The sequence below is a fragment of the Monodon monoceros genome, unplaced genomic scaffold (assembly GCF_005190385.1).
Source record: "Monodon monoceros isolate NGI ecotype Baffin Bay Population unplaced genomic scaffold, NGI_Narwhal_1 Super_Scaffold_18, whole genome shotgun sequence".
NCBI lineage: Eukaryota > Metazoa > Chordata > Mammalia > Artiodactyla > Monodontidae > Monodon > Monodon monoceros.
In genome coordinates, this window is record NW_021703774.1 from 66953973 (window position 1) to 66979680 (window position 25708).

Genomic DNA, 25708 nt, shown 5'->3' on the forward strand with positions numbered 1-25708 from the left:
GGTGCCTTTGATATTCTGCAGTTTAAATATAATATGCCTTGGTGTAGATTTTTTGGTATTCGTTTTGTTTGGTATTCTCTGTATTTCCTGGATCTATGTTTTGGTGTCTGTCATTAATAATTCAGTCATTATTACTTCAAATAGCTCTCCTTTTGCTCCTTCTGATATTTCTATTGTGTGTGTAATAGTACATTTTTTGTAATTGTCCCACAGTTCTTTGATATTCTGTTTTGCCTCTTCTCTCTCTCTGTTTTTTTTTTTAATTCTGAATTTCACTTGGGGAAGTTTCTATTGATGGATTGTCAAGCTCACTGATTCTTTCCTTGACTGTGTCCAGTCTACTGATGAGTCCATCAAGGGTATCCTTCATTTCTGTTAAAGTGTTTTTGATTTTTAGCATTTGCCTTTGATTATTTCTTAGCCTTTCCATCTCTTTGATTACTGTACCCATCTGTTCTTGCATGTTGTCCACTTTTCCCATTAGAATCCTTAGCATATTCATCATAGTTATTTTAAATTTCCAGTCTGATAATTCCAAAATCTCTGCCATATCTGTGTCTGGTTCTGCTGCTTACTTTGTCTCTTCAGACTTTTTCCTGTCTTGTATCACATCTTGTAATTTTTTTCTTGTAAGCTAGGCATAATATAGGTAATAGGAACCGAAGTAAATAGGTCTTTAGTATGAGATTTCAGACATGTTTATCCAGCTAAGAGATAAGCTGTGTTTACTATTTGCTGTAGGTGTCAGTTTCCTTTAGTGTCCTTGTTTTTTTCCTCCCTCTTTTATTTGGATTTACCTCCAAACTTCTTAAATAGAGTCTGTCTTACAGCTCTCTCACTTGCAATCCACTGTTACTAGACTGGGTGTCTGATGTGGTGGTAAGGTTTTGGAGAGGAGAGGTGATTAAATCTTTGTTTATTCAGAAAAATTTTAGTCTTTTTTTAAATGTTTCTTTATTAATAAATAAAGAGATACTCCAGTTCATTATAGTCCAGAGGTCAAGCTACTTTCCCACTTTCTTGCAAAGTAACTGTGGCATGTTTGAGATTGAAGACCATGTATATTATCCTGACTTTCATATTCTTTATGTACCTTAAAATGATTTGAGGGAAATGTATTAATTTTCCTTTTCAGTAACCTTTTTCTTTATTCTTTTTCTTATCTAAGAACACTTGCAATCCTTCTACAGAAATCAATAGCTTACATTTTCCATTAGTCCCTGCACTGACCAGGGTTTTAAAGTAATGAGTTCAGAATTTATTTCAGTAACATAGTCTTGATACAAATGCTGGTAGAAGAAGCCCAGTGGCTCACAGAAAACATAATAATAACCAGGTTTAACATTCACCTGTCTTTTTTTCTGATTTATCATACAGTACTTATATCCAATTAATTTGATGTATATAAAATTGAATTTTATTTTATTTATATTTTTATACAGCAGGTTATTAGTCATCAATTTTACACACATCAATGTGTACATGTCAATCCCAATCTCCCAATTCATCACACCCCCCACCTCCCACCACTCTCCCCCCTTGGTGTCCATACATTTGTTCTCTACATCTGTGTCTCAATTTCTGCCCTGTAAACTGGTTCATCTGTACCATTTTTCTAGGTTCCACATATATGCGTTAATATATGATATTTGTTTTTCTCTTTCTGACTTACTTCACTCTGTATGACAGTCTCTAGATCCATCCACATCTTTACAAATGACCCAATTTTGTTCCTTTTCATGGCTGAGTAATATTCCATTGTATATATGTATCACATCTTCTTTATCCATTCGTCTGTCAATGGGCATTTAGGTTGCTTCCATGACCTGGCTATTGGAAATAGTGCTGCAATGAACATTGGGGTGCATGTGTCTTTTTGAATTGTGGTTTTATGCCCAGTGTGGGTATATGCCCAGTAGTGGGATTGCTGGATCATATGGTAATTCTATTTTTAGGTTTTTAAGGAACCTCCATACTGTTCTCCATAGTGGCTGTATCAATTTACATTCCCACCAACAGTGCAAGAGGGTCCCCTTTTCTCCACACCTGCTCCAGCATTTGTTGTTTGTAGATTTTCTGATGATGCCCATTCTAACTGGTGTGAGGTGATACCTCATTGTAGTTTTGATTTGCATTTCTCTAATAATTAGTGATGTTGAGCAGCTTTTCATGTGCTTCTTGGCCATCTGTGTCTTCTTTGGAGAAATGTCTATTTAGGTCTTCTGGCCATTTTTGGATTGGGTTGTTTGTTTTTTTTAATATTGAGCTGCATGAGCTGTTTATATATTTTGGAGATTAATCCTTTGTCTGTTGATTTGTTTGCAAATATTTTCTCCCATTTTGAGGGTTGTCTTTTCATCTTGTTTATGGTTTCCTTTGCTGTGCAAAAGCTTTTAAGTTTCATTAGGTCCCATTTGTTTATTTTTGTTTTTACTTCCATTACTCTAGGAGGTGGATCAAAAAAGGTCTTGCTGTGATTTATGTCAAAGGATATTCTTCCTATGTTTTCCTCTAAGAGTTTTATAGTGCCCTGTCTTACATTTAGGCCTCTAATCCATTTTGAGTTTATTTTTGTGTATGGTGTTAGGGAGTGTCCTAATTTCATTCTTTTACATGTAGTTGTCCAGTTTTCCCAGCAACCACTTATTGAAGAGACTGTCTTTTCTCCATTGTATATCCTTGCCTCCTTTGTCATAGATTAGTTGACCATAGGTGCGTGGGTTTATCTCTGGGCTTTCTACCTTGTTCCATTGATCTATATTTCTGTTTTTGTGCCAGTACCATATTGTCTTGATTACTGTAACTTTGTAGTATAGTCTGAAGTCAGGGGGTCTGATTCCTCCAGCTCTGAAAATTTTAGTCTTTTCTTTTTCTCCCCTTATGTGAGCCAGGAAGGCCAAAGGGGGCTTGAGCCGTCCAATTGCCTTATCTTTTAATCTTTGTATGCTTTCTTTCACAAGCTGGAGAGCATTATTTAAATAGTTGTCAATCATTAATTTAGAGGAAAATTCAGGCACTCTTGGGGAGGAACGAGAAAGGCAAACTTCTTCCAATCTTCTGAGTATTCCCCGACAGCCCTAAAATTGCATGCTGAATTTAGCAAACACCCTATACTTAACCATTTCCACCTTTCTTAGGAGAGAGTTGTTGTTTTACAGCGTCCATAAATTCTTTGATATGCCCCCCTTTGTTAAGGCGAGCTTAATCCCTTTCCCTTGAGTCTGGACTAGACTTAGTGACCCGCTTCTAATGAGTAGAGAAAAGTGGGTGTGTCAGGGTGTGACTTCAGAGACTGGGTCATAAGCACTGCCATTTCCTGCTTGCTCTTTCACCTGCTCTTGATCACTCATGTCATGAGGGCACCCAGGAACTGGTGAGGAACTGAAGCCTTCTGCCAGGATACAGCAAGGGACTTAGGCATTGACTAACAGTTGTGTAAGTGAGCCATCTTGGAAGTGGATTCACCAGTGCCAACCAGGCCTTCTGATGGCTGCAGTCCTGGGTGTCATCGTGTTTGCAACCTTATGAGAGACCCTGGACCAGAACCACTAGCTAAGCTGCTCCTGGATTCCTGACCCTCAGAAACTGTGTAAGGTAATAAATGTTTGTGTTTTAAACTACTAACATAGCTCTTTAGAGAGTATCTATTACATAAGCATATTCTTTGGCACTCTTATCCTCCTCTCTCTCTCTCTCTCTCTCTCACACACACACACACACACATACACACACACACTCATCATATCCTTCAACTGCAAAAATATTTCTTCAAATCTAATTTCTTAAATAGTATAATTCTATCTCTTCACATCTTAGTGCTATTTAAGTACCGTTTAGAGTGGGCAATCTGGAAAATTGCCTAAGTAATCCATACCTTGATCTGCCTCTGTTTAGGGGTAAGAGAGCAATCTAGTGATGTTTTAGCAGTGAGATTTAGGGCTTTCTTCACTGAGGTTAGAGACTGATCTTGGAAAGCGATGGGTCCAAGAGCCAGAAGGAGCCCCTCTGGGTCCCAGGGTTAGCCACAGTCTTTGCTTTCTTCATACTCTGATCATCTTATCCAGAGCAAACCATGTACACCGAGTAAGAAGATGAAGGCCAGCATGCACACATAGGTGAGGATGGTATCATTTCCAATGACTTTATCCTGGTGACTGGTGTTGGAGGCTGGGTGGGGAGTGGTTTCTGAGGTGTCCATATACATTCATTCACTCAACACTTATTAAGCCCCCAGTATGTCTCAGACTCTCTTCTAGGTGCTGAGCACACAGTGGTAAGTCTACATGTTCCCTCACCTTGGAGAGCTTATATTCTGATGGCTTTGAGGTTCAGGTCAGGACCAGCTACAACTGACTCGAGTAAACACACAATTACAGCAAATTGTGCGGTACATCTCTCTCTCCCCACAGTCTCTATTCTTTAAATGTAACTCCATGAAAGGAGAAATCCATGAACAAATTCTAAATAAATTGTTTTTTATAGCGAAACAGCTTCCAAAAATGATTACAAATTCCAGAGGCTGAATACCCTGTGATGTAGCCATGCATCAGAGTATTAGTCCTGAAGTCATTTTATATAAGAGAAAGAAAACTAACGAGAGAGGAAATCCAAAACCTGAGGATACAAACGTAGTGTCCTTTGTTCAGGAAAGAAATAATGTCAGAACCATGAACACTAATAAAGATTCAGATCTTTGCAATTAAGGCTTGGCCTGGAGAGTAAATATGTGTTCTCTTGGGGAAGTTCAGGTAGCTAAGGAAATTAATTCTTGTTAGTTTCTCCTTTACAGTCCTAGGCAGAAGCTGAGGCCCCACAAAGCTGCCTCTCCACCTCACTACCTGTGGCAGGGACAATAGGCTGGTGCATCAGTTAGGGCCCTGGTGCAGGAAGCAGAAACCATAAATAGAAAGATTTAAAAGAGGTCATTAAATGTTTACAAAACTGTGGACAGGAGAGCAGGCTCTAGGCTGGGTCTCTAGAAACTCCCAGAACAAGACTGTTGAACAAGCCTGCCAGGGGTGCTTCTGTCTCTGCAAAAGTCAGGAAGGAAAGGGATCAGGAGGCCACTCTAAGTGATCCAGGTTCAGGAAGCCATTGATGCTGCTGGGGCAAAGCCTCTTAGTAGCCGCATAGCTAATGGCCAGGCTCTGGAACACACAGTTTTCTTCCTGCCATGGCTGCCACAGCTGTCTTTTGAAACCCATGAAGCTGGTCATACTGGAGTGCTGCTTCAGGAAAACTCAATGATGCCATAACCTTGCTTGCCACCAAATACCCACTATTCCAGCATCTTTTTTCATGTAGGTGTCCATGTAACACAGTTTTGGAAACTTGCTTTTCTGAAAAATAGGATAGATATTTCTGGTGCTGTCTTCCCTTCTTCCTGCCTTGAGCATGAACATGAAGGCTAGACCTGCAGAAGCCATTTTGTGACCTCTGCAGTTAGAGTCAACTTGTTTTAGAAGGAAACATTAAAAATGTACCACCCTGGATGAGAACCTACTGTATAGCACAGGGAACTCTACTCAGTGCTCTGTGGTGACCTAAATGGGGAGGAAATCCAAAAAAGAGGGGATATATGTATATGTATAGCTGATTCACTTTGCTGTACAGTAGAAACTAACACAACATTGTAAAGCAACTATACTCCAATAAAAATAAGAAGAAAATGCACCACCCTTGGTCTCCTATTTTGAACTTCTTAGTATGTGAGACAGGAAAAAATACCTTCTTTAGTTTAAGCCATTGTCAATCCAGAAAGAATTCAGGTATTGGCAGCTGAAAGCACTCTAAACTTACATAACATCTTTCCCCTACCTCCCCCTTGTTCCTCCTTTTCCCTCTCCCTCCCTCTTCTCTCTTCTCTCTCTGAATGCTTTATTCTGTCTGTCCATGCTTGTGGGATGGGAGAGATGGTACCCAAGAGGCCACAATGAAGGAAGACATTTCTGCAGCATATTCTGTTTTCATCAGAGGGCATTTATCTAGTGCGGATATAGCTGAATGGGCCTTTTGTAGCTCACAGGCCTTATGTAATATATAAGCTGCAGTGTATCAGTCAACCTTGACTTCTATTGTTGTATTTTTCCAGATGTAAATACGGTACTGCCCCAACTGTGATGTTGTTTCTCTGGGCATTTATTAGGTTGAACCACATGAAATTGCTGATATTTGATTGTTTTAACTACAAATAGTAATAATTTCATGTGGTGCAACCTGGTATGCATAGCCTGGGAGGGTATTAGAAAACTCTGAAGCCCAAATGAAGTCAATTTATAACCCAATGAACTATTACCTTTCTCAAGTCAGTGGTTAAAAGTGATCCAGGTCTGGTTTCTCTTTCCATGTCGGCATTGGTGTTTCTTCGGGCCATCAAAAAGGTTGTCTCCCACTCCAAAAGGAACTAACGATTCGCACTTCCAGGCCACATCTTTCTGTTATTTTCATCCCAATTCAACCTGAAGCTACATTTTACTGTAGGCACAAGTAGTCTACTACTAACTCTAAGTTCAGGAATTTACACTGAACTTACCTAAGTAAACTGTGGAAGGAGAGGAGTGGGGTAGGGTATTATCACATGTGCTTTCATCTTGGAAAAGCAGCTTATTCTGGAGCCAGGTTGACTCCTACATAGTAAGAAGATCCCTTTACGAATGTAGCAGAGGGCCAAAAAAAAGGACTTTGATGTTAATGATTATGGCTCTGCCCACTGGGCATTTATCATAGGGCATTAAGTATATCCATTGTTTCCTAGGTCTTGACTGACCCTAGGACAACCAGAAGGGTCAGAAATTATCATCTCTGACGCTGATGTCTTTCTCCAGTTATGATTCTAGGCCTCTGTGCTGTCCATATCCTTCTTTCTTTCTGGTGGATTTTTCATGCCACAACTGTTTTTCCTTGCTGAGATTTTTTTTTTTTCTTCCTTTGCCATCACTGCCAGTGTATCTGACAGTTACAGAAAGTACTCAGGAAAGATGTCCAGAAGTTTCACTTCAATTAACACCATTAGGTTTGTTAAGAAAAGCTATTATTATTGTGACTTATAGACGTTCCCAATGGGAATTAACATTTCTGAAAGGGGTTTCTCTCTTCTTCAGAGAGATTGTGAAAAAGAAGAGGTATAGCGTTACTTGGAGATTGGAGAAAGGTCAAAATTCAGAAGCCATTGTTTAGTACATTGGTTAATTACTGACTTGGAGGACTTTGTTCCAGTAACAAAACTCCTTGGACCAGTGTCATTTTTCTCAGCTTCATATCTCCTATGCCTAGCATCACACCTGGCTCAGGGTAGTTGTGAAACAAATAGTGGTTAATTAGGTGAATGAATGAATGAATAAGATGGTATGGGATATCAAAGTTGTACGGTTAGCTCTGAGAACTTCTCCATGTTTCACAGAAGAGGGGTCTATAAGACAGACACAGCCTTTACCATTATAAAAATCCTTGTTAACACACATTTCCATAAGTTCCCAGTAGGCATATCTGTGTAGTGGGGTGGAGTAATTTACTCACACTGTAACTCTCTGGTCTTCTACATGAGCCAGGACTCAGCAGGTAACAGGGAGAAAATGTTCTATTTAGTTTAAAACTTAGTCTGACCTGATAATATAAGTCATTGCCTTTGGCTGATAACCTTCTGGAATAATTGGACACTGTCTCCTGTTTTCATCCTCTTCCCTGCATTTTCCAGAGACAGTGACCAGGTGTATAAAAGGGAATTTTAGTGAGGGGTCCTTGGTTCCTCTTGATGTCATTCTTCCTCCCACATGAGTCCAGCGGAAGGGGTATTGACTTTTAGCCCACCTGCCTCCTGGACTTCTCTCAGGGTCTGAGGTGACAAAGGCTCTCTCCTTGACCAGACTTCAGTCAGGCTTCTCGCAGCCCTCTTCTTAACTAGGCTTTGATGTTGGGCTTCTGTGTCTGTCCTTGTAAGGCCCACATCACCCAGTTTTAGCAAGAATCCTGCCAAGTCAATTGAGAAACAATCCCCCACACTTTATATCTGATCACCTTTGATATCTAATCCAGTTCATCATCCCCCACCCTTGATATCTGTTCACGCTGGTCTGCCGTCAGCAAGAATTTTGTCAAGTTAGTTGAACCAGAATCTCCTTTACCCCAATGCTTCCTCTTTGGAACATACTGACCCCCACCCTCCTCCTTGGTTATAAATGCCCACTTGTCCATGCTGCATTTGGAACTGAGCCCAGTTCTATGCTGAGGTCTCTTCCCCCCAGTGCAATATTTCTGAGTAAGACCTACTTTTATTACTTTACCTACTGTCTGGCTCTGGCTTTTCTTTGGCAGTAGTGGTGCCATGACTTGGATCAGGTCAGATGCATCATTGGACCCCTGAACTTCTCACCTAGGCCCTGACACCCAGCACCTTTGAAGACGCTGTCTTCATTCCTGTCTGATTGTTCAGGGTCCAGCTCTTGAACCAGTGCCTCAGATGACAGTCCATTGACAGATTTTGGTTCTTAAGATTCTCAGTATACTCTAGAAGCTGGGTTAGAGGCCCAGGCTTCTTTTTTTGCAGGGTACCTACTGGGCTGTAAGTCTTTCTTCCTGGCTCTTTGTTTCGAGTAGAGATTTGTTCAATCCCTGACTCCTGTCCTTGGTTCTTTGTTTCAAATGGAAATTCACTTTCTGATTTCCTGGGCTAGAAAATTTCTTCCTGGCTCTTTTTTTTTTAACATCTTTATTGCAGTATAATTGCTTTACAATGGTGTGTTAGTTTCTGCTTTATAACAAAGTGAATCAGTTATACATATACATATGTTCCCATATCTCTTTCCTCTTGTGTCTCCCTCCCTCCCACCTTCCCTATCCCCCCCCCAGGTGGTCACAAACCACGAGCTGATCTCCCTGTGCTATGCGGCTGCTTCCCACTAGCTATCTATTTTACATTTGGTAGGGTATATATGTCCATGCCACTCTCTCACTTTGTCACAGCTTACCTTTCCCCCTCCCCATATCCTCAAGTCCATTCTCTAGTAGGTCTGTGACTTTATTCCTGTCTTACCCCTAGGTTCTTCATGACCTTTTTTTTTTTTTTTAGATTCCATATATATGTGTTAGCATACTGTATTTGTTTTTCTCTTTCTGCCTTACTTCACTCTATATGACAGACTCTAGGTCCATCCACCTCACTACAAATAACTCAATTTCATTTCTTTTTATGGCTGAGTAATGGTCAAGTGGGGATCCACTCCTTGACTCCTAGGTTGGAAATTTTTTTTTCCTGGATCTTTTGAAGCTTCTATTTTCTCTGTTTGATTCTGCTTCTTCCATGGGAGCTTCTCAGTCAACTGAAACCCCCTTCTTGAACCCCATATGACTATATGTTCTGCTAACTTCTGCTTCCTTTCTTGTTGGCATGATTTTACTAAGGTTGATAAGGAACTTCAGGGCCTCTTTGGGAAACTGAAGATCTCCCCAAACTGGTTCCCCCGAGACCTCTCCCTTCCCATTGCTTCCACTCACCCTTCCTCCTCCATCACCTTCAATATTTCCTTCAGCTCCTTTGAATCCTTTGTGCCCCCCTTCAAGCCCCTCCCTCCCCCATCCTCTGTTCACCCTGCTGGGCCCTCTTACTTCTCACTTCAGCCCCTCAGGCACTTGAACTTATGCTGCCTGCCCCCACTAGGGCTCTCAAGGGACTTGGGGATGCCCAAAAGCAATCGCATGAGGTTGAAAAGAAAAAAGGCCAATAGGAAACAGACTGGCTATTTTATCCACTCAGACTTTGGAGACATCTAGACAGCTGCTTCATGTCGCCTCAGTCTCTTACCTAAAATGTAGTCCTGTGTCCATACAACAGGGCAAAAGATCTTAAAAATCTCCACGAATACTGGTAAAAGGATTTAACCCTCGTATTGAGTGGTTAACCTTGGCTTGTTCTATCTGTCAGAAACACAATTTAGATAAATAGAGAGTGTAAATACACCAGTGAGGTTTTTTTTTTTTTTTTTTTTTTTTGGCAGTACGCGGGCCTCTCACTGTTGTGGCCTCTCCCGTTGCGGAGCACAGGCTCCAGACGCGCAGGCTCAGCGGCCATGGCTCACGGGCCCAGCCGCTCCGCGGCATGTGGGATCTTCCCAGACCGGAAGCATGAACCCGTGTCCCCCGCATCGGCAGGCGGACTCTCACCACTGCGCCACCAGGGAAGCCCCAGTGAACTTTTGTATTACTGGGTGTACCTGGCTCATGGCTCAAATTTTAGATGGAAAAAAGATATAAGATCTTTTTGCACCTGTATGTTTATGTATGTGTGTAAATATGTTATGCATCTGCGATATTTTCCTACCTCTGGGTGGTATTACCAAATTTATAAAGTCCTGTAGAGGAGCTCTGTTTAAATCAGCTTAGAGGTAAATGAGTGTTTATGTAAATTAAATATTACCAACACTTCCAGAAATATAGGAACTAACCCAAATGCTTTTCAAGTTTTTGTGATTTGAGCAAATCTTTGAAGACTATTTTAATGCTGTTGACTGAATAAAAACAGCTATGCCTTCTGATGATCAGCACTGACTACAGTATGAGCGTACATTTTTATTCTACTTGGGTTTACTGGTCAAACAGGGTAATATGATATCTACTAGATGTTTAAGATTATAAAAATTGTAAATTCAATCTAAAAACAAATGTACAAGTAAAGATGGAATAAAAATGAATTGCTTGATAGCCATTGCTTTATGTAAATCAAGTACAACAGTAAAACAAACAAAAAACTCCCAAGCATTTAACTTATTTTTTTCAGTTTTTTTTGTGTTGTTGTTGTTTGTTTTTTCCTGACACTTGCCTAACATGCGTGTGCTGTAAAAAGAGTTAACAGGGAAATAACTGGAGATGATGGCCGGCTTTGTGTAATGGTTTAATATGTCTGCCTAAATATCGTTTCCAGAATCTTTTTTGGTAAATTACAACCTTAGAGTTATGCTAAGTTAAATAACAGATATTCATTAAACATCTCAACCATTTCTAAGTAACATAAATTGCTGAAATATTCATTACTGAACTTACATTTAAGTTTATATGCTTTTGGCTTTTAAATTTTGTTTGGTATAGAGAAGCTAAATATATTTGAGTCTGTCAACACGTTCCTTTTACCATATAGAAAAATATGAGGAAGCATGGACCTATAAAACTGTGAGATGGTATATTAAAAAAAATTGCGAGTCTATCACAGAATGCTGGTGTGTGACAGGCAGTTCACAGCTGTCTACGTCCTAGACTTTTTTCTATAAAAGAAGGGTTACTAATGGTTAAAATAGTATAATCAGTGTATGAAAATAAAACTACCACAAATTATAAGGGGAACAACTTTTTAGGCAAAGTATACAAAAAAGTAGGATGTGTTTTTCATAAGGAAACTTTTGCAAGGTATGAGGCATGTGTTTTCATTAAGGGAAAAATAGAATAATTTTGTCCTGAAGTGAAGTGACTGGTTGTCCCTGAGTGAGAAAGAAGAGAATAAAGGAAAAAAACCTGAATGGATATAGAAAGTTGTAGGAGGTTTAGAGGAAAAGTAATTTCATGTGTGGTTAAGCTGGCTGAGATTGAATGGATTTATTCATAAGGTTTTAAAAAAATGAGCTCAAAAATATAAGGATGCAAAACTAGAATCTGTTTTTCTTTCTATTAATATAACAGAGTTTTCTTGGTTTGTTGGTCTATTCTTAATAGATCCTAAAAGATTTTTCTTTACTTTTTAAGTCATCCACCTAGGAAACAAAGATTCTCTGTCTTATCAGCATAATTTCCTGTGCCTTATGTTAACCTTATTCTTGATTATTTAAGAGAACCAAGTCTTATCACTTTTAAAAGAGCTAAGGTTTTTTTGTTTGTTTGTTTGTTTTACAGTTTTGACAATTTTACCTTCCCCAAATCAAATCCTAAATGAAATCTTCTTGACTCCAAACTGACTTTGAGATTTCCTAGAGGGCCCCTGGAAAGTCTCAGAGGATTTGTTCTCTCACCTTGTAAAAAGAGAGATGTTAAACTAATTTAGTTTATTTGATAGGTTGGATTATATGGAAAGGCATTGTCAAATAAGAGATGTTAACTTAGGTTATATTTGTATGGGTTAATATAAATGTAAGTATTTCAGAAATTGTATTAATTTCCTAGAAATTGGTCAGTACTCTCTGTCCATGAAATGTCCAATGTAGTGTTATCAGTCATAATTCTAATAATTATTTTAAAATGTTGAGTGTCATAGAAACAACCAAACATTCTTATTAAATTAACTCTTATCATATCTTACCCATGCCGTTTTAAGTCTTGCATCACCCACAGATAGTTTTTGTTTTGCTCTGGTTCTTCCGGGGAAGCATTTGCAATTATCTACAGGCCAGAGTGCTTTGTCTTCTCAGAGTCCCTTGGAAAAGACTATGACAGGAACTCTGGGCTACAGGATTCTGATGGCTTTGCTTCTGTAACTTTGAAACCATACCACTGGACTGAGTCAGGATTTCTAGAACTCTAACAGAGAAACTGACAGGTTCATTAAACTGTTCACCCAAGATCAAGCAGAACAAGAATTAATTACATGGGACTGAATGTATTGATAAAGAATGATTGTGGTTTTGGTTTGGGACATTGCTAGATTTTTAATGTTCTATATTCTGGATATAAGGAACCCCTTTCTCTTAGATTATCTATACTTTTAACAATTAGGAGATGATACTTTTGTAAACAAAAATGAAACATTTATCTTTCCTCCCTCCCTGATTCCTTCAGAATTTGCATTAATTTAATGTTTGCAGAAAGTTATCCTCATTATATTTCATTAAATAGAATAGGCAGGGTCATGTCTGGTTTTTATTTGACTACTATATTCAAAATATAAAGTCATGAGATACATCATAAACAGAAAATATATGGTTAAGTCAGGAGATAGCAAAGGGAATCTAAACATTCCCCATATCAATAAAACACCTGCCTACCTGGTTCACTTACCGTTTCCCTCCTACTTGGTGGGGAGGCTCATGGGACCTGACTTGTAAGAAACCCACTGTGGCAGTTCTTCCTCAGTTTTTAGGAATTCTTTATAGAGAGGCAACTCTCTAGCATGATCATCTGTTTCTGGAATCTTCTGTGTTCATTACATTGTGCTGTGCCTATGTGCCTTTCATCTGTTCCTGTTAAGTTGTCACCGGTTGGTTTCAACTTTTTTGGGGGGGTGGAGTTTGATTAAACTGTTGGGTTATTCCTAAATTCTTGCTTTCTGATCTTCATTGACTCCATTCTCTGCAACCATGGCCAGTGCCCCTGTGACATGCTTAACTGGACTCCCTCCTAAATCTAGCATCTCTTGCTCTTTTCTGTTTGCAAAAGGAATTGAGAGAGTTGAAACACATTCTCCCTAAGCACCAACTAAGAGCAGGACAGTGTGCCACGTATTTTACATAAAAACAACAACAGTAATATAAGCAATGTATATAGTATGCTAATATTGTTAATTATAATATCATTTATTACATGCCAGTCAGTAGGCTGAACATTTTATATGGTGGACCTTCAGACAGGTAGTCAAATCCTGCAGCAACCCTATTCCCTGCCAAAATTTGACTTCTACCGTAAATGCCTGGGAATCTTAGAGGGTTTTAAGCAAGGGTGACATGAGTATTATTCAGCATGTAGTATTTTCTTGATGACTTTGGGACACTTATGTCACTGATTATTTTACAGTGCTCCAGGGGCTACTGGAGGTGAAGATTTGCCTTCAGTTATGTGGCACCAGACAGCCCTGCTCCCCTAGTTTCCAGATGTGCATTTTATTAGATCAGGTCTGAGGATGTGCCAGAAGGAAGGAGGAGCCACAGCTCTTAGTGAGTAGAGCAACCCCAGACCTGTTCTACCTTTCTGTTCTATTAACTGTGACCCAGGAATCCAGTTTAGCAGGCCCTCAATTAAATTCCATAGGAATAAACAGTTGTGAGTAGAATGAGAGTAAACTCCGTTGAGGGAGAAGTCTAAAAACTTCTACTAATCAAGTGTTAAATGCTTTACTTTTTTTTTTCCCTTACAACAAATTTTGTTTTTATCATATCCTTGTTGTTCCTTATTTTCTGAATAACAGCACAACTCAAAAACATGAGCCTTAAATGGGAGGTGTTTTGGGCCATGAAAAATATTGAACAAATGCTAGGAGTCATTGTACTTTTCTTGTAAATTAAGCGGCTCAGTAGATGGGAAATTCAAAGAAAACAGCAATAGCATAGGGCATAAGTATAATTGTCTTCAGAGGTAGTCTTTCCTGTGGGTAATTTTTCTTCCTGCTATCTTTGTCCTGTTGGAGCAGAACTTCAGCTTGACTTCTGGAGCTTGTGAGCACATGATCCTGCATCCTACAGTTCAGGGCCCACCTGTCTGGGCAGATACAGGTCTAATGTAGGTACCTTCATACACAAACAAGTCTTTTCTGGAGATGGACAGATATAAATCCCCAATCCCTCTCACAGAGGACTGGCTCTGATCAGCCCACCTCTACAGGAATGCTGCTTCTGCCCCAGGACAATATGGGGTAAGCCCCCACAGAGTAATCCTGTCTCAGTGCCTTTATCACTTAAAGCAACCTGTTGACTCAGAGTTCGGCAACACCAGAGGAGGATTCCCTACTGGCACAGGTGTGCACCAGGGCAAGGAACCCTTTATTGACCTTGGAGGAAATCTTGTCACCCCCAATGATAACATGGTACTCTCTGATACTAGGTTTAAAAATGATCATCTCATTATTCTTGGCCTGCATCTGTAGAAGAGTCTAGAGGCATGGAGAGAGGTCAGGGCAAGCACAAAGGCACACAGTGAAGTTCTCCAGAGGTTTTTCCAGCTGTGTGATCAGCTCACATGAGTGTTACTAGGCCATTTAGGAAAAATAAACACCTTCCTATTCATGTGTGTGAGAGAAAGAAGGAAATACAGCAATCTTCAACTAAAATGTCAACAGGAGAAATCATAAATTTAGTCTTGTATTCAGCAATCTCTAGTCTTTCCTTCCCATGGTCCCTCCCACCTTCCCTACCGCACAGACTCATATACTCCGACCTTCCAACCTGTCTGAGCAAAGGCTTCTGGGAGATTGGTGAGAACAGAGACCCATAGCAGTGGCTATATATCCTTGGCCTGGGGCTGTTAGAGAAGCAGTGGTGACCAGAATAAATGTAGCACACAGCCTAGTGGTTGGTTATCTACGGAGCTTCTGACTCACCCATGTAGAGATTCTCATTCTTAGACCTCAGGCTATTCAGGGTTTATCTGCACCTCTGGGTGAGGATGGGGGATGGAGAGCACAAATAATGTGTGAGTGATTTTCCAGGCCTGCCCCCTGGTGCCAACAGTCAGAGCTACTGGTGGGGAAGGAAGGGCTGGAAAATCAGTGGGAGTTACTTATTAGATACAAGGCACTGCCAGAGCTCCACCCCACTCTGACCCAGATTCTGGTGCTGGGAAGAGAGTAGTGTGGAGCTGCAGTGTTACAGATGAGATGAGGGGCCATGCCGGCCACATCGGGAGGGCTTGACTCCACCCTCCAGGGGCCCCTCTGCTGATGGCTGTGTGCTCTGCTGGGAGCTCCTGAGCCACATGGGTGGGGGGGGGGCGTGTCTCCCTGAACTTGGGCCTCTCATGGGCTGTGGGTGCAGGACCTTTCCTTCTTTTTGTTCTGTGAAGTAGTCTGTTTGTGGGACATTCTGGGATTCTGGTTTCTGCTGTAGACACTGAATCCACTCCTCCCCTACTAAATCAATATGATATGCCAGCACTTTGCTACAGAGATTCAGAGCAATGGAGGACACTGCCTCTGGTTTCTGAAGAATTGTCCTGACTCATCTTTCATCTGTCCCTTTTCCTTTCCCCTTTCTCATGACCCTTTCCCTCCCAGACCCTCATTCACTATCCTCAGAGATGTCAGAATCTGAGAGTTTTGTTTTCTTCTGCCTCCAGCCTCTCAAGGTGAGGTTCAATGTCTATCTGTGGCAATACTGCCTTCCATTCAGGTGTGCACTCACTACACACAATTTTTGTGAACATCTCTTGTGTGCCATGCAGTACTTAGGTTTTGCAGATAAGAGAGTGACTTTTTTGATGGGCTACATCTAGTGACCTCCATCTCTTTTGTAGTTGAACCATCATGTATTGGAGTTACAATAACTTAACCTTGCTCTCCTCTCCATATTTCAAACTGAAATTCCTTAAACACAGACATTATTCCATCTATTCCACTTTTAATCCCATTAAACTGCTCTACATCTTATTTTGGTTATTTTCCTCCTGCCCACTCCCCTTTTGTTTTGGTCAGCACTTCATCCTCTTTACTTCATCTTGCCTCCCAACCTCTGGGACTGATTGCCCTGACTTAGTAACCACCTTCCAGAAGCCTTTTTTCCTTCTGTTTGAATCCTCTGAGCTGGCCAGACCCTAACTGCCACTTCCTGGAAGCAGTCCTCCACATTGTCATTCCTCTGACAGCCTTGGTGAGGTTTAGAGTTGGAGTTGGGTTTAGGTTACCTTTTGCATCTTGAATGAAATGCAGGCTCATTATCCTGGGGTCTAGAACCATTCACAGTTCTTTCCCAATCTACTGGTCTTGTCTTACTTCTTCCACAAATCCCACTGTGCACTCAACCTCTTCTGCTTGTGGATACATGCCCTGAGTCTCTCCTTTAAATCCTTTGATTCATTCTCTTCTCTGTAACCGAAGTAGCTTTCAGGCATATCTGTTTCTTAAAACCCCAGTTCTTAAAAGTCTACCTTATATGCCATTTGCTTCCTGAAGTCTCTCCTGATCTGATAAGATGGGATGTTTCCATCTTCTGAATGCCATAGTGATGAAGGGCAAAGATTTTGGACAAATTTGGATTCCAAATCCAGCTCACTTATTTTCTAAATTTGGAAACTTAAGCAGGCATTCAAACTTTTGACCCTGCAGCTCCTCATTTGAGGACAGTAATATAACTGCCCTCCTTTGTGGGGTTTTAGTGGGTAGTAAATGCACACAGTGCTTTTTACAGAATAAGTTCTTGAAAAATCATTATTATGACATTTTCTGGTATTACAGTATTGTCTCACAGTTATTTGTATATTACTCTGAACATCCTTAGAAAACCTTACAAAAGATTCTATTTTATCCTTCTTGTCTCTGGATCCCACCCATCATCTAGCACTTTGCCTCGTGTATGTTAGGGACTCATTAGATATTTCTTGAACTAAACAAGCAGTAATACAAATTTGTAGAATTAAAAAAAATAGTGAAGAGACAATTAAGAGAAAAGAATGGAAAATACTGAGTCAAGCACCTTGCTATGCTTATTCCCATGGATTAAAGATTCTTATCAGAGTTCAGAGAACATAACAGATGCCTGATACTTACAATTTCTCATTGTAGATCAACAAATTACCAGTGTAGTTTGTGAAAAACACCCCAAACAAATAAGGTTCTTCCTTTTCCTCTCCTTAACTCTTTCCTTACTGAAAGATTTAGACTTAAATCCATTATATGGGACCCAGCAAAGAAGACATTCACACTCAGAGGAAGGAATTAGTGGGGAACACTGGTGACCAAGTGCAAATGTAGAGGGCCGAGGAGTGACCATTTGTATTGCAGGCAGCAGGAGCCAGCCCAGGGACTGGGAGCTGGAGCAGGGTGAGGAGAACATCTGTGCAGGTGAGGGACAATGGTAGGAAGGGAGGTTAGCTACGCACAAGGGAATTGGAAAATAAGAAAGTATATGAAGGATAATGGGCATCTGATTTCTTACTGTTGGAAAAGAATTGCCAATGCGAAAATGTGGAAAACCTGAATATATCCTGTAGTGTTAGATGGAAATTAGAGGTATTGCTGTGAGCTCATGGTTTTCAGTGTGAGTGTGTGTGTGTGTGCACGTGTGTGTCCCCAAAGCTGTTTCCAATGCAAGTGCCTGGAAGCAGATCCAGATCTTGTGTTCTACATACTGTATATCAGTAAAAAGAACCAGGGATGCTTGAGGAAATAGCTAATTCCGTGTCTGAGGCAGGGAAGGTACAAGAGAGAGCCTAGACTATTTTTTATTTTTTTTGCCAGAAAGGAAGGAAATCATCAAATTATAATGTCGACCTGTCAAAAGGACATCAAAGCCAGCTTGAAGGGGATCCCACTGGAAATAATTTAATAATCAATATAAACTGAAAGTAATTATAACCCATTGAATAAAACAGTAAGCAATGAAACTAAAATGATATAGATGAATAATTAAGTTTGATAAAAAACAGGATATTTATATAGTTTCAAACTACCTCCCTGAAAAATATTAATTTAAAAGAGAAAGAGTAACTTCAAAGTAGAGAATCTTGACTTCTACCACCTTAAGCAATCCAACTGTACACCATTAGAAGTGGGATAATTCAGAACCATGTGTCTCTTGATAGCGTGCAGTGAAAGAACACAGCATCACTTCTGTCCTGCCAAAGATCCATAACCTGAGTCTAATCATGAGAAGGCATTAGACAAACTAAACTTTAGGGACTTTTGTTTTTCTCTTTCTTTTTTTTTAACATCTTTATTGGAGTATAATTGCTTTACAATGTTGTGTTAGTTTCTGCTTTATAACAAAGTGAATCACCTATACATATACATATATCCCCATACCTCCTCCCTCTTGCGTCTCCCTCCCACCCTCCCTATCCCACCCCTCTAGATGGGTCACAGATCACTGAGCTGATCTCCCTGTTCTATGTGGCTGCTAAATTTAGGGACTTTTAACAAAATACCTGACCTGTAATCTTTAGAAATATCCAGGTTATGAAAGACAAGGAATGACTGAGAAACTTTCCTGGATTAAAAGTCAATAAAGCATGCCAATAAATGCAAACCTTGAGTCTGAGCTGGATGTATGGTTGGGACACCTGGCAAAACACTGAATGAGATCTGAGGATTGGATGATGGTGATGAGTCAATGTTACTTTCCTGATTGGGATGATTTCTTTGTAGTATGTAGGTGAATGTCTTTGTTTGTAGGGAATACTACAGTATTTGAAGGTGATGAGCCCTGTGTCAACAACTTTAAAGGTTCAAGAAAAAAATGTTCTTTATATTGCACCTTCAAGTTTTCTGTAAGTTTGAGGGGAAAAAAAAAGGGATCTAGAGAGAAAAAGTGGTATTCATTCCTGCCTGGGAAGCAGATGAGCCGCAGTAAAAAGGAAAGTAAGAGAAATTATTTGGGACGTGGAAAAAATGGGGGTGAACATTTGCAGATTTTTCTAGATGGACGTGTGTATCGGGTGATCATTCACTTGAAGAGACCAGTTTCTTTGGGAAGTAATGTTCTTGATCAGGCGGAAGGAGGAGAGGTAAGGTGGGGGGCGTGTCTAATTCTCCTCTTGCTCTTTCTTTTCTAGGATAAGTTATCCTTTCTCAGGGCCCTGGTTGAAAACATTACTGGGTCAGGAAGAATCAAAGAAGGAATAAGGTATTCTCCATTTCAGAAGGGGAAGCATTGGAATTGTGATGTGCAAAACTGAATTCTGGGTCTTAATTTCTGTTTCCTGCCAGTAAGTGTTGAGGTGAGAGATAGTGGTTCTTGACTCAGTATTTTTGTAGTTTTATTGTGCCATGTAATAGAATTTCCTTTTTCTTAGGAAACTCTCACAGAAGTATTTAAGAGTATAGGGGCATGATGTGTCCAACTTAATTTAGTTAGAAATGAGGGAAATGGGACAAAACATAAACAATTGGTGAATACAGGAAAAGGGTATGTAGGAGTTCCTTATATTATACTTGCAACTTTTCTATAAATTCGAAATCTTGTTAAAATAAAAATGTCAAAAAAGTGTGGGGGAAAGGGAATCAGTAACGGCATTGCCTCTGTCAGAGCTGAGAGAAACCTAGGCTAGGAGAAAGCAGAGATGTTGGAGATAACTGAGGATTAACTAAAGAATTTATGAATGTGCTTCAGATAGCTTGTAAAGTCAAGGGTTATGCAAGATATCAAGGTCACTATAAACTCAGGGAAAGACTGAAACAAGAGGTTACTGGATTTGAAACATAAGGTAGAGTAGGATTTGGGGCTACTCAAGAATTCCTTATTCTGACTTCCACTGAAATGCTCTGGAGGTTTAAGGACATTTAACTGAATAGAATCAGACACCATAGTTGAGATGACTGCTTGCATCTGATCCTGGTGTGTGTGTGTGTGTGTGTGTGTGTGTGTGTTTATATTAAATCAGAGTGCATAATTCTAGGCTGACGAAATGGCCTTCTACCATAAGGTGTAAGGAGGAAGGAAAAGTACATTAAAGCCTTTACACCATTCTATAACTTCCATGTAGGAAAGAGAGGAATAAGCATAGATCAAATGGAAACATTACAACAGAATTTGCTACAGTCTCAGAAGAATCTTAAAGGATTCTCAGGGGAAAGGGACTTGGATCAGTCAATAAGAGTTGGCATGGGGCAAAGTTAGGGAACTCTAGATGCCAGGAATATGCCATACCCATTGGAAAGTCTCCCAGAAGGGATCTAACTACTAATACTCAGGCTAAGAAAATCTATCTTGCTAAAATGGAATTTATTAACAAACGTGTGTCCTTGGGAAATACTGGATTTATTTACATAAGTGCCATCTCTTGGAAACACTGTGGAGGCTAATCCTCTGTCTTCTAAAGTCCAGGATAGGGATAGAGAAGCCATCTGAGAAGATGGTTTCAGGATCACAAAGCACCAACCACTTGGAAAAATAAAGAAGTCCCCTTTTTAGTAAGATCCCTTGACACCTGTCTGGAATCTGACTATAGTGGTTCTCTTGAGACACTCAGGAAGTTTTGAGGAAAAGAGACCCAGGAGAGCAGGGCTAGTCAACATGGCTTTTCCTTGGAGATTCCTCTCATGATGTCTGAGTTTATAGGTTTTCCTTCTCCTCCTTCTACGGACATAGCTTTCAGGGCCAGCGTGCACATCATGTGTCTCTCTTTCTCTAGGCTACAGTCCTATCTAGAGAGAGTAAGTGATTATAAGATTATAAATCCCTGAAGAAGCACGAGGGTTTGTTTATTTAATTTATTTTTCATTCTTTCTTTATTTTTGGCTCTTTAGGTCTTCGTTGCTGTGTGTGGGTTTTCTCCAGCTGCTGCGAGTGGGGGCTACTGTTCATTGTGGTGCGCGGACTTCTCATTGCAGTGGCTTCTCTTGTTGTGGAGCACAGGCTCTAGGCATGCGGGCTTCAGTAGCTGTGGCACGTGGACTCAGTAGTTGTGGCTCGTGGGATCTAGAGCACAGGCTCAGTAGTTGTGGCACACAGGATTAGTTACTCTGCGGCATGTGGGATCTTCCCGGACCAGGGCTCGAACCCATGTTCCCTGCATTGGCAGGCAGATTCTTAACCACTGTGCAACCAGGGAATTTCCTATTTTTTTAAAATATTTATTTATTTGGCTGTACCAGGTCTTAGTTGCAGCACATGGGATCTTCATTGTGGCTTGTGGGATCTTTAGTTGTGGCATGTGGGATCTAGTTCCCTGACAAAGGATCAAACCTTGGCCCCCTACATTGAGAGAGTGGAGCCTTAGCCACTGGACACCAGGGAAGTCCCAGTTTTTTTTGTTTTTGTAGATGCTTTCAGATTAGTTTTGCAAGGAGCTGGGGATACCTGTATGTCTTTATAACTTAAGCAAACTCTAGTCCCTTGTGCTCTTGCAGATCTTTTGGGCCAGGGTCTGGAGTTCTGGGGTGAGAAACTACAAAGATATGCCAATTGGGCTCATGTCTTGGGAAAAAAAATAAAAAAGAGCACAGCCTAGCAGATTCTTTCCCATCCTATGATCAAGTGTTTTTCTTTCTCTGGCTTCTTCACATACCTATAATATTTACAAATTTTTAAACAGTCCCTGGCATCTTGCAGTTTGTTTCAAGGTCTCTGGAGAAGAGGCAATAGAGTTTTGTTTGTTCATTTTCTGCAGGAGTAATTCTCCTGTAATATCATTTTTCAGGAGATTGGCCCAAGTTGCATATTTTAAATTCTTTCCCTTTCCTTAACAGATTCACTCAGATTTAAATAACATACGTGTATGCACCCAACATAGGACCACTTCAATACATAAGGCAAATGCTAACAGCCATAAAAGGGGAAATCGACAGTGACACAATAATAGTAGGGGACTTTCACACCTCACTTTCACGAATGGACAAATCATCCAAAATGAAATAAATAAGGAAACACAAGCTTTAAATGACACATTACAAGATGGACTTAATTGATGTTTATAGGACATTCCATCCAAAAACAACAGAATACACTTTCTTCTCAAGTGCTCATGGAACATACCCCAGGATAGATCATACCTTGGGTCACAAATCAAGCCTTGGTAAATTTAAGAAAATTGAAATTGTATCAAATATTGTTTCCTACCACAATGCTATGAGACTAGATATCAATTACAGGAAAAATAAAACCTGTAAAAAATACAAACACATGGAGGCTAAACAACACGCTACCAAATAACCAAAAGATCACTGAAGAAATCAAAGAGGAAATCAAAAAAATACCTAGAAACAAATGACAATGAAAACATGACGACCCAAAACCTATGGGATGCAGCAAAAGCAGTTCTAAGAGGGAAGTTTATAGCAGTACAATCCTACCTCAAGAAACAAGAAACATCTCAAATAAACAACCTAACCTTACACCTAAAGCAATTAGAGAAAGAAAAACAAAAACACCCTAAAGTTAGCAGAAGGAAAGAAATCATAAAGATCAGATCAGAAATAAATGAAAAAGAAATGAAGGAAACAATAGCAAAGATCAGCAAAACTAAAAGCTGGTTCTTTGAGAAGATAAACACAATTGATAAACCATTAGCCAGACTCATCAAGAAAAAAAGGAAGAAGACTCAAATCAACAGAATTAGAAATGAAAAAGGAGAAGTAACAAGTGACACTGCAGAAATACAAAGGATCATGAGAGATTACTAAAAGCAATTCTATGCCAATAAAATGGACAACCTGGAAGAAATGGACAAATTCTTACAAAAGCACAACCTTCCAAAACAGAACCAGGAAAAAATAGAAAATATAAACAGACCAATCACAAGCACTGAAGTTGAAACTGTGACTAAAAATCTTCCAACAAAAAAAACCCAGGACCAGATGGCTTCACAGGTGAATTCTATCAAACATTTAGAGAAGAACTAACACCTATCCACTTCAAACTCTTTCAAAATATAGCAGAGGGAGTAACACTCCCAAACTCATTCTACAAGGCCACCATCACTCTGATACCAAAACAAGACAAAGATGTCACAAAAAAAGAAAACTAGAGTCCAATATCACTGATTAACATAGATGCAAAAATCCTCAACAAAATATTAGCAAAAAGAATCCAAAAGCACATTAAAAGGATCATACACCATGATCAAGTGGGGTTTATCCCAGGAATGCAGGGATTCTTCAATATATGCAAATCAATCAATGTGATAAACCATATTCACAAACTGAAGGAGAAAAAACACATGATCATCTCAATAGATACAGAAAAAGCTTTTGACAAAATTCAACACCCATTTATAATAACTCTCCAGAAAGTAGGCATAGAGGGAACTTACCTCAACAAAATAAACGCCATATATGACAAACCCACAGCCAACATCATTCTCAGTGGTGAAAAACTGAAACCATTTTCTTTAAAATCAGGAACAAGACAAGGATGCCCACTCTCACCACTGTTACTCAGCATAGTTTTGGAAGTTTTAGCCACAGCAATCAGAGAAGAAAAAGAAAGAAAAGGAGTAGTCCACATCAGAAAAGAAAAAGTAAAGCTGTCACTGCAGATGACATGATACTATACATAGAGAATCCTAAAGATGCTACCAGAAAACTACTAGAGCTAATCAATGAATTTGGTAAAGTAGCAGGATACAAAATGCACAGAAATCTCTTGCATGCCTATACACTAATGATGAAAAATCTGAAAGTGAAATTAAGAAAACACTCCCATTTACCACTGAAACAAAAAGAATAAAATATCTAGGAATAAACCTACCTAAGGAGACAAAAGACCTGTATGCAGAAAATTATAAGACACTGATGAAAGAAATTAAAGATGATACAAATAGATGGAGAGATATACCATGTTCTTGGATTGGAAGAATCAACATTGTGAAAATGACTCTACTACCCAAAGCAATCTACAGATTCAAGGCAACCCCTATCAAACTACCACTGGCATTTTTCACAGAGCTAGAACAAAAAATTTCACAATTTGTATGGAAACACAAAAGACGCTGAATAGCCAAAGCAATCTTGAGAAAGAGAAACAGAGCTGGAGGAATCAGGCTCCCTGACTTCAGACTATACTATACAGCTACAGTAACCAAGACAGTATGGTACTGACACAAAAACAGAAATATAGATCAATGGAACAGGATAGAAAGCCCAGAGATAAACCCATGCACATATGGTCACATTATCTTTGATAAAGGAGGCAAGAATATCCAATGGAGAAAAGACAGCCTCTTCAATAAGTGGTGCTAGGAAAACTGGACAGGTACATGTAAAAGTATGAGATTAGAACACTCCCTAACACCATACACAAAAATAAACTCACAATGGATTAAAGACCTAAAAGTAAGGCCAGACACTGTAAAACTCTTAGAGGAAAACATAGGCAGAACACTCTATGACATAAATCACAGCAAGATCCTTTTTGACTCACCTCCTAGAGAAATAGAAATAAAAACAAAAATAAACAAATGGGACCTAATGAGACTTAAAAGCGTTTGCACAACAAAAGAAACCATAAACAAGATGAAAAGACAACCTTCAGAATGGGAGTAAATATTTGCAAACAAAGCAACTGACAATGGATTAATCTCCAAAATATAGAAGCAGCTCAATATCAAAAAATCAAACAACCCAATCCAAAAATGGGCAGAACATGTAAATAGGCATTTCTCCAAAAAGATATACAGATTGCCAGAAAACACATGAAAGGATGCTCAACATCACTAATCATTAGAGAAATGCAAATCAAAACTACAATGAGATATCACCTTACACCAATCAGAATGGCCATCATCAAAAAATCTACAAAGAATAACTGCTGGAGAATAGGGAACCCTCTTGCACTGTTGGTGGGAATGTAAATTGATACAGCCACTATGGAGCACAGTATGGATGTTCCTTAAAATCTAAAATTAGATTAGACTACCATTAGACTACCGTTTGACCCAGCAGTCCCACTCCTGGGCATATACCCTGAGAAAACCATAATTCAAAAAGAGTCATGTACCACAGTGTTCATTGCAGCACTATTTACAATAGCCAGGACATGGAAGCAATCTAAGTGTCCATTGACAGATGAATGGATAAAGAAGATGTGGTACCTATATACAATGGAATATTACTCACCATAAAAAGAAATGAAATTGAGTAATTTTTAGTGAAGTGGATGGACCTGGAGTCTGTCATACAGAGTGAAGTAAGAAAGAGAAAAACAAATACCATATGCTAACTCATATATATGGACTCTAACAACAACAAAAAGCTTCTGATGAACCTAGGGACAGGACAGATATAACGACACCCACGTAGAGAATGGACTTAAGGACATGGGAGGGGGAAGGGTAAGCTGGGGCGAAGTGGGAGAGTAGCATTGACATATATACACTACCAAATGTAAAATAGATAGCTAGTGAGAAGCAGCTACGTAGCGCAGGAAGATCAGCTCGGTGC

General features: G+C 39.6%; 2 protein-coding genes across 2 annotated transcripts in view; both read right to left on the minus strand.

Moving 5' to 3' along the window:
* The window catches only part of LOC114900043 (putative olfactory receptor 10J6), a 132199-nt gene that overhangs the window by 21135 nt on the left and 85356 nt on the right, over window positions 1–25708 (minus strand).
* LOC114898825 (serum amyloid P-component-like) lies at window positions 14597–15238 on the minus strand. Its single transcript, XM_029228932.1, is given in 4 exon segments — window positions 14597–14856; window positions 14859–14914; window positions 15071–15120; window positions 15221–15238. Coding segments are annotated over 4 exon segments (384 nt in total).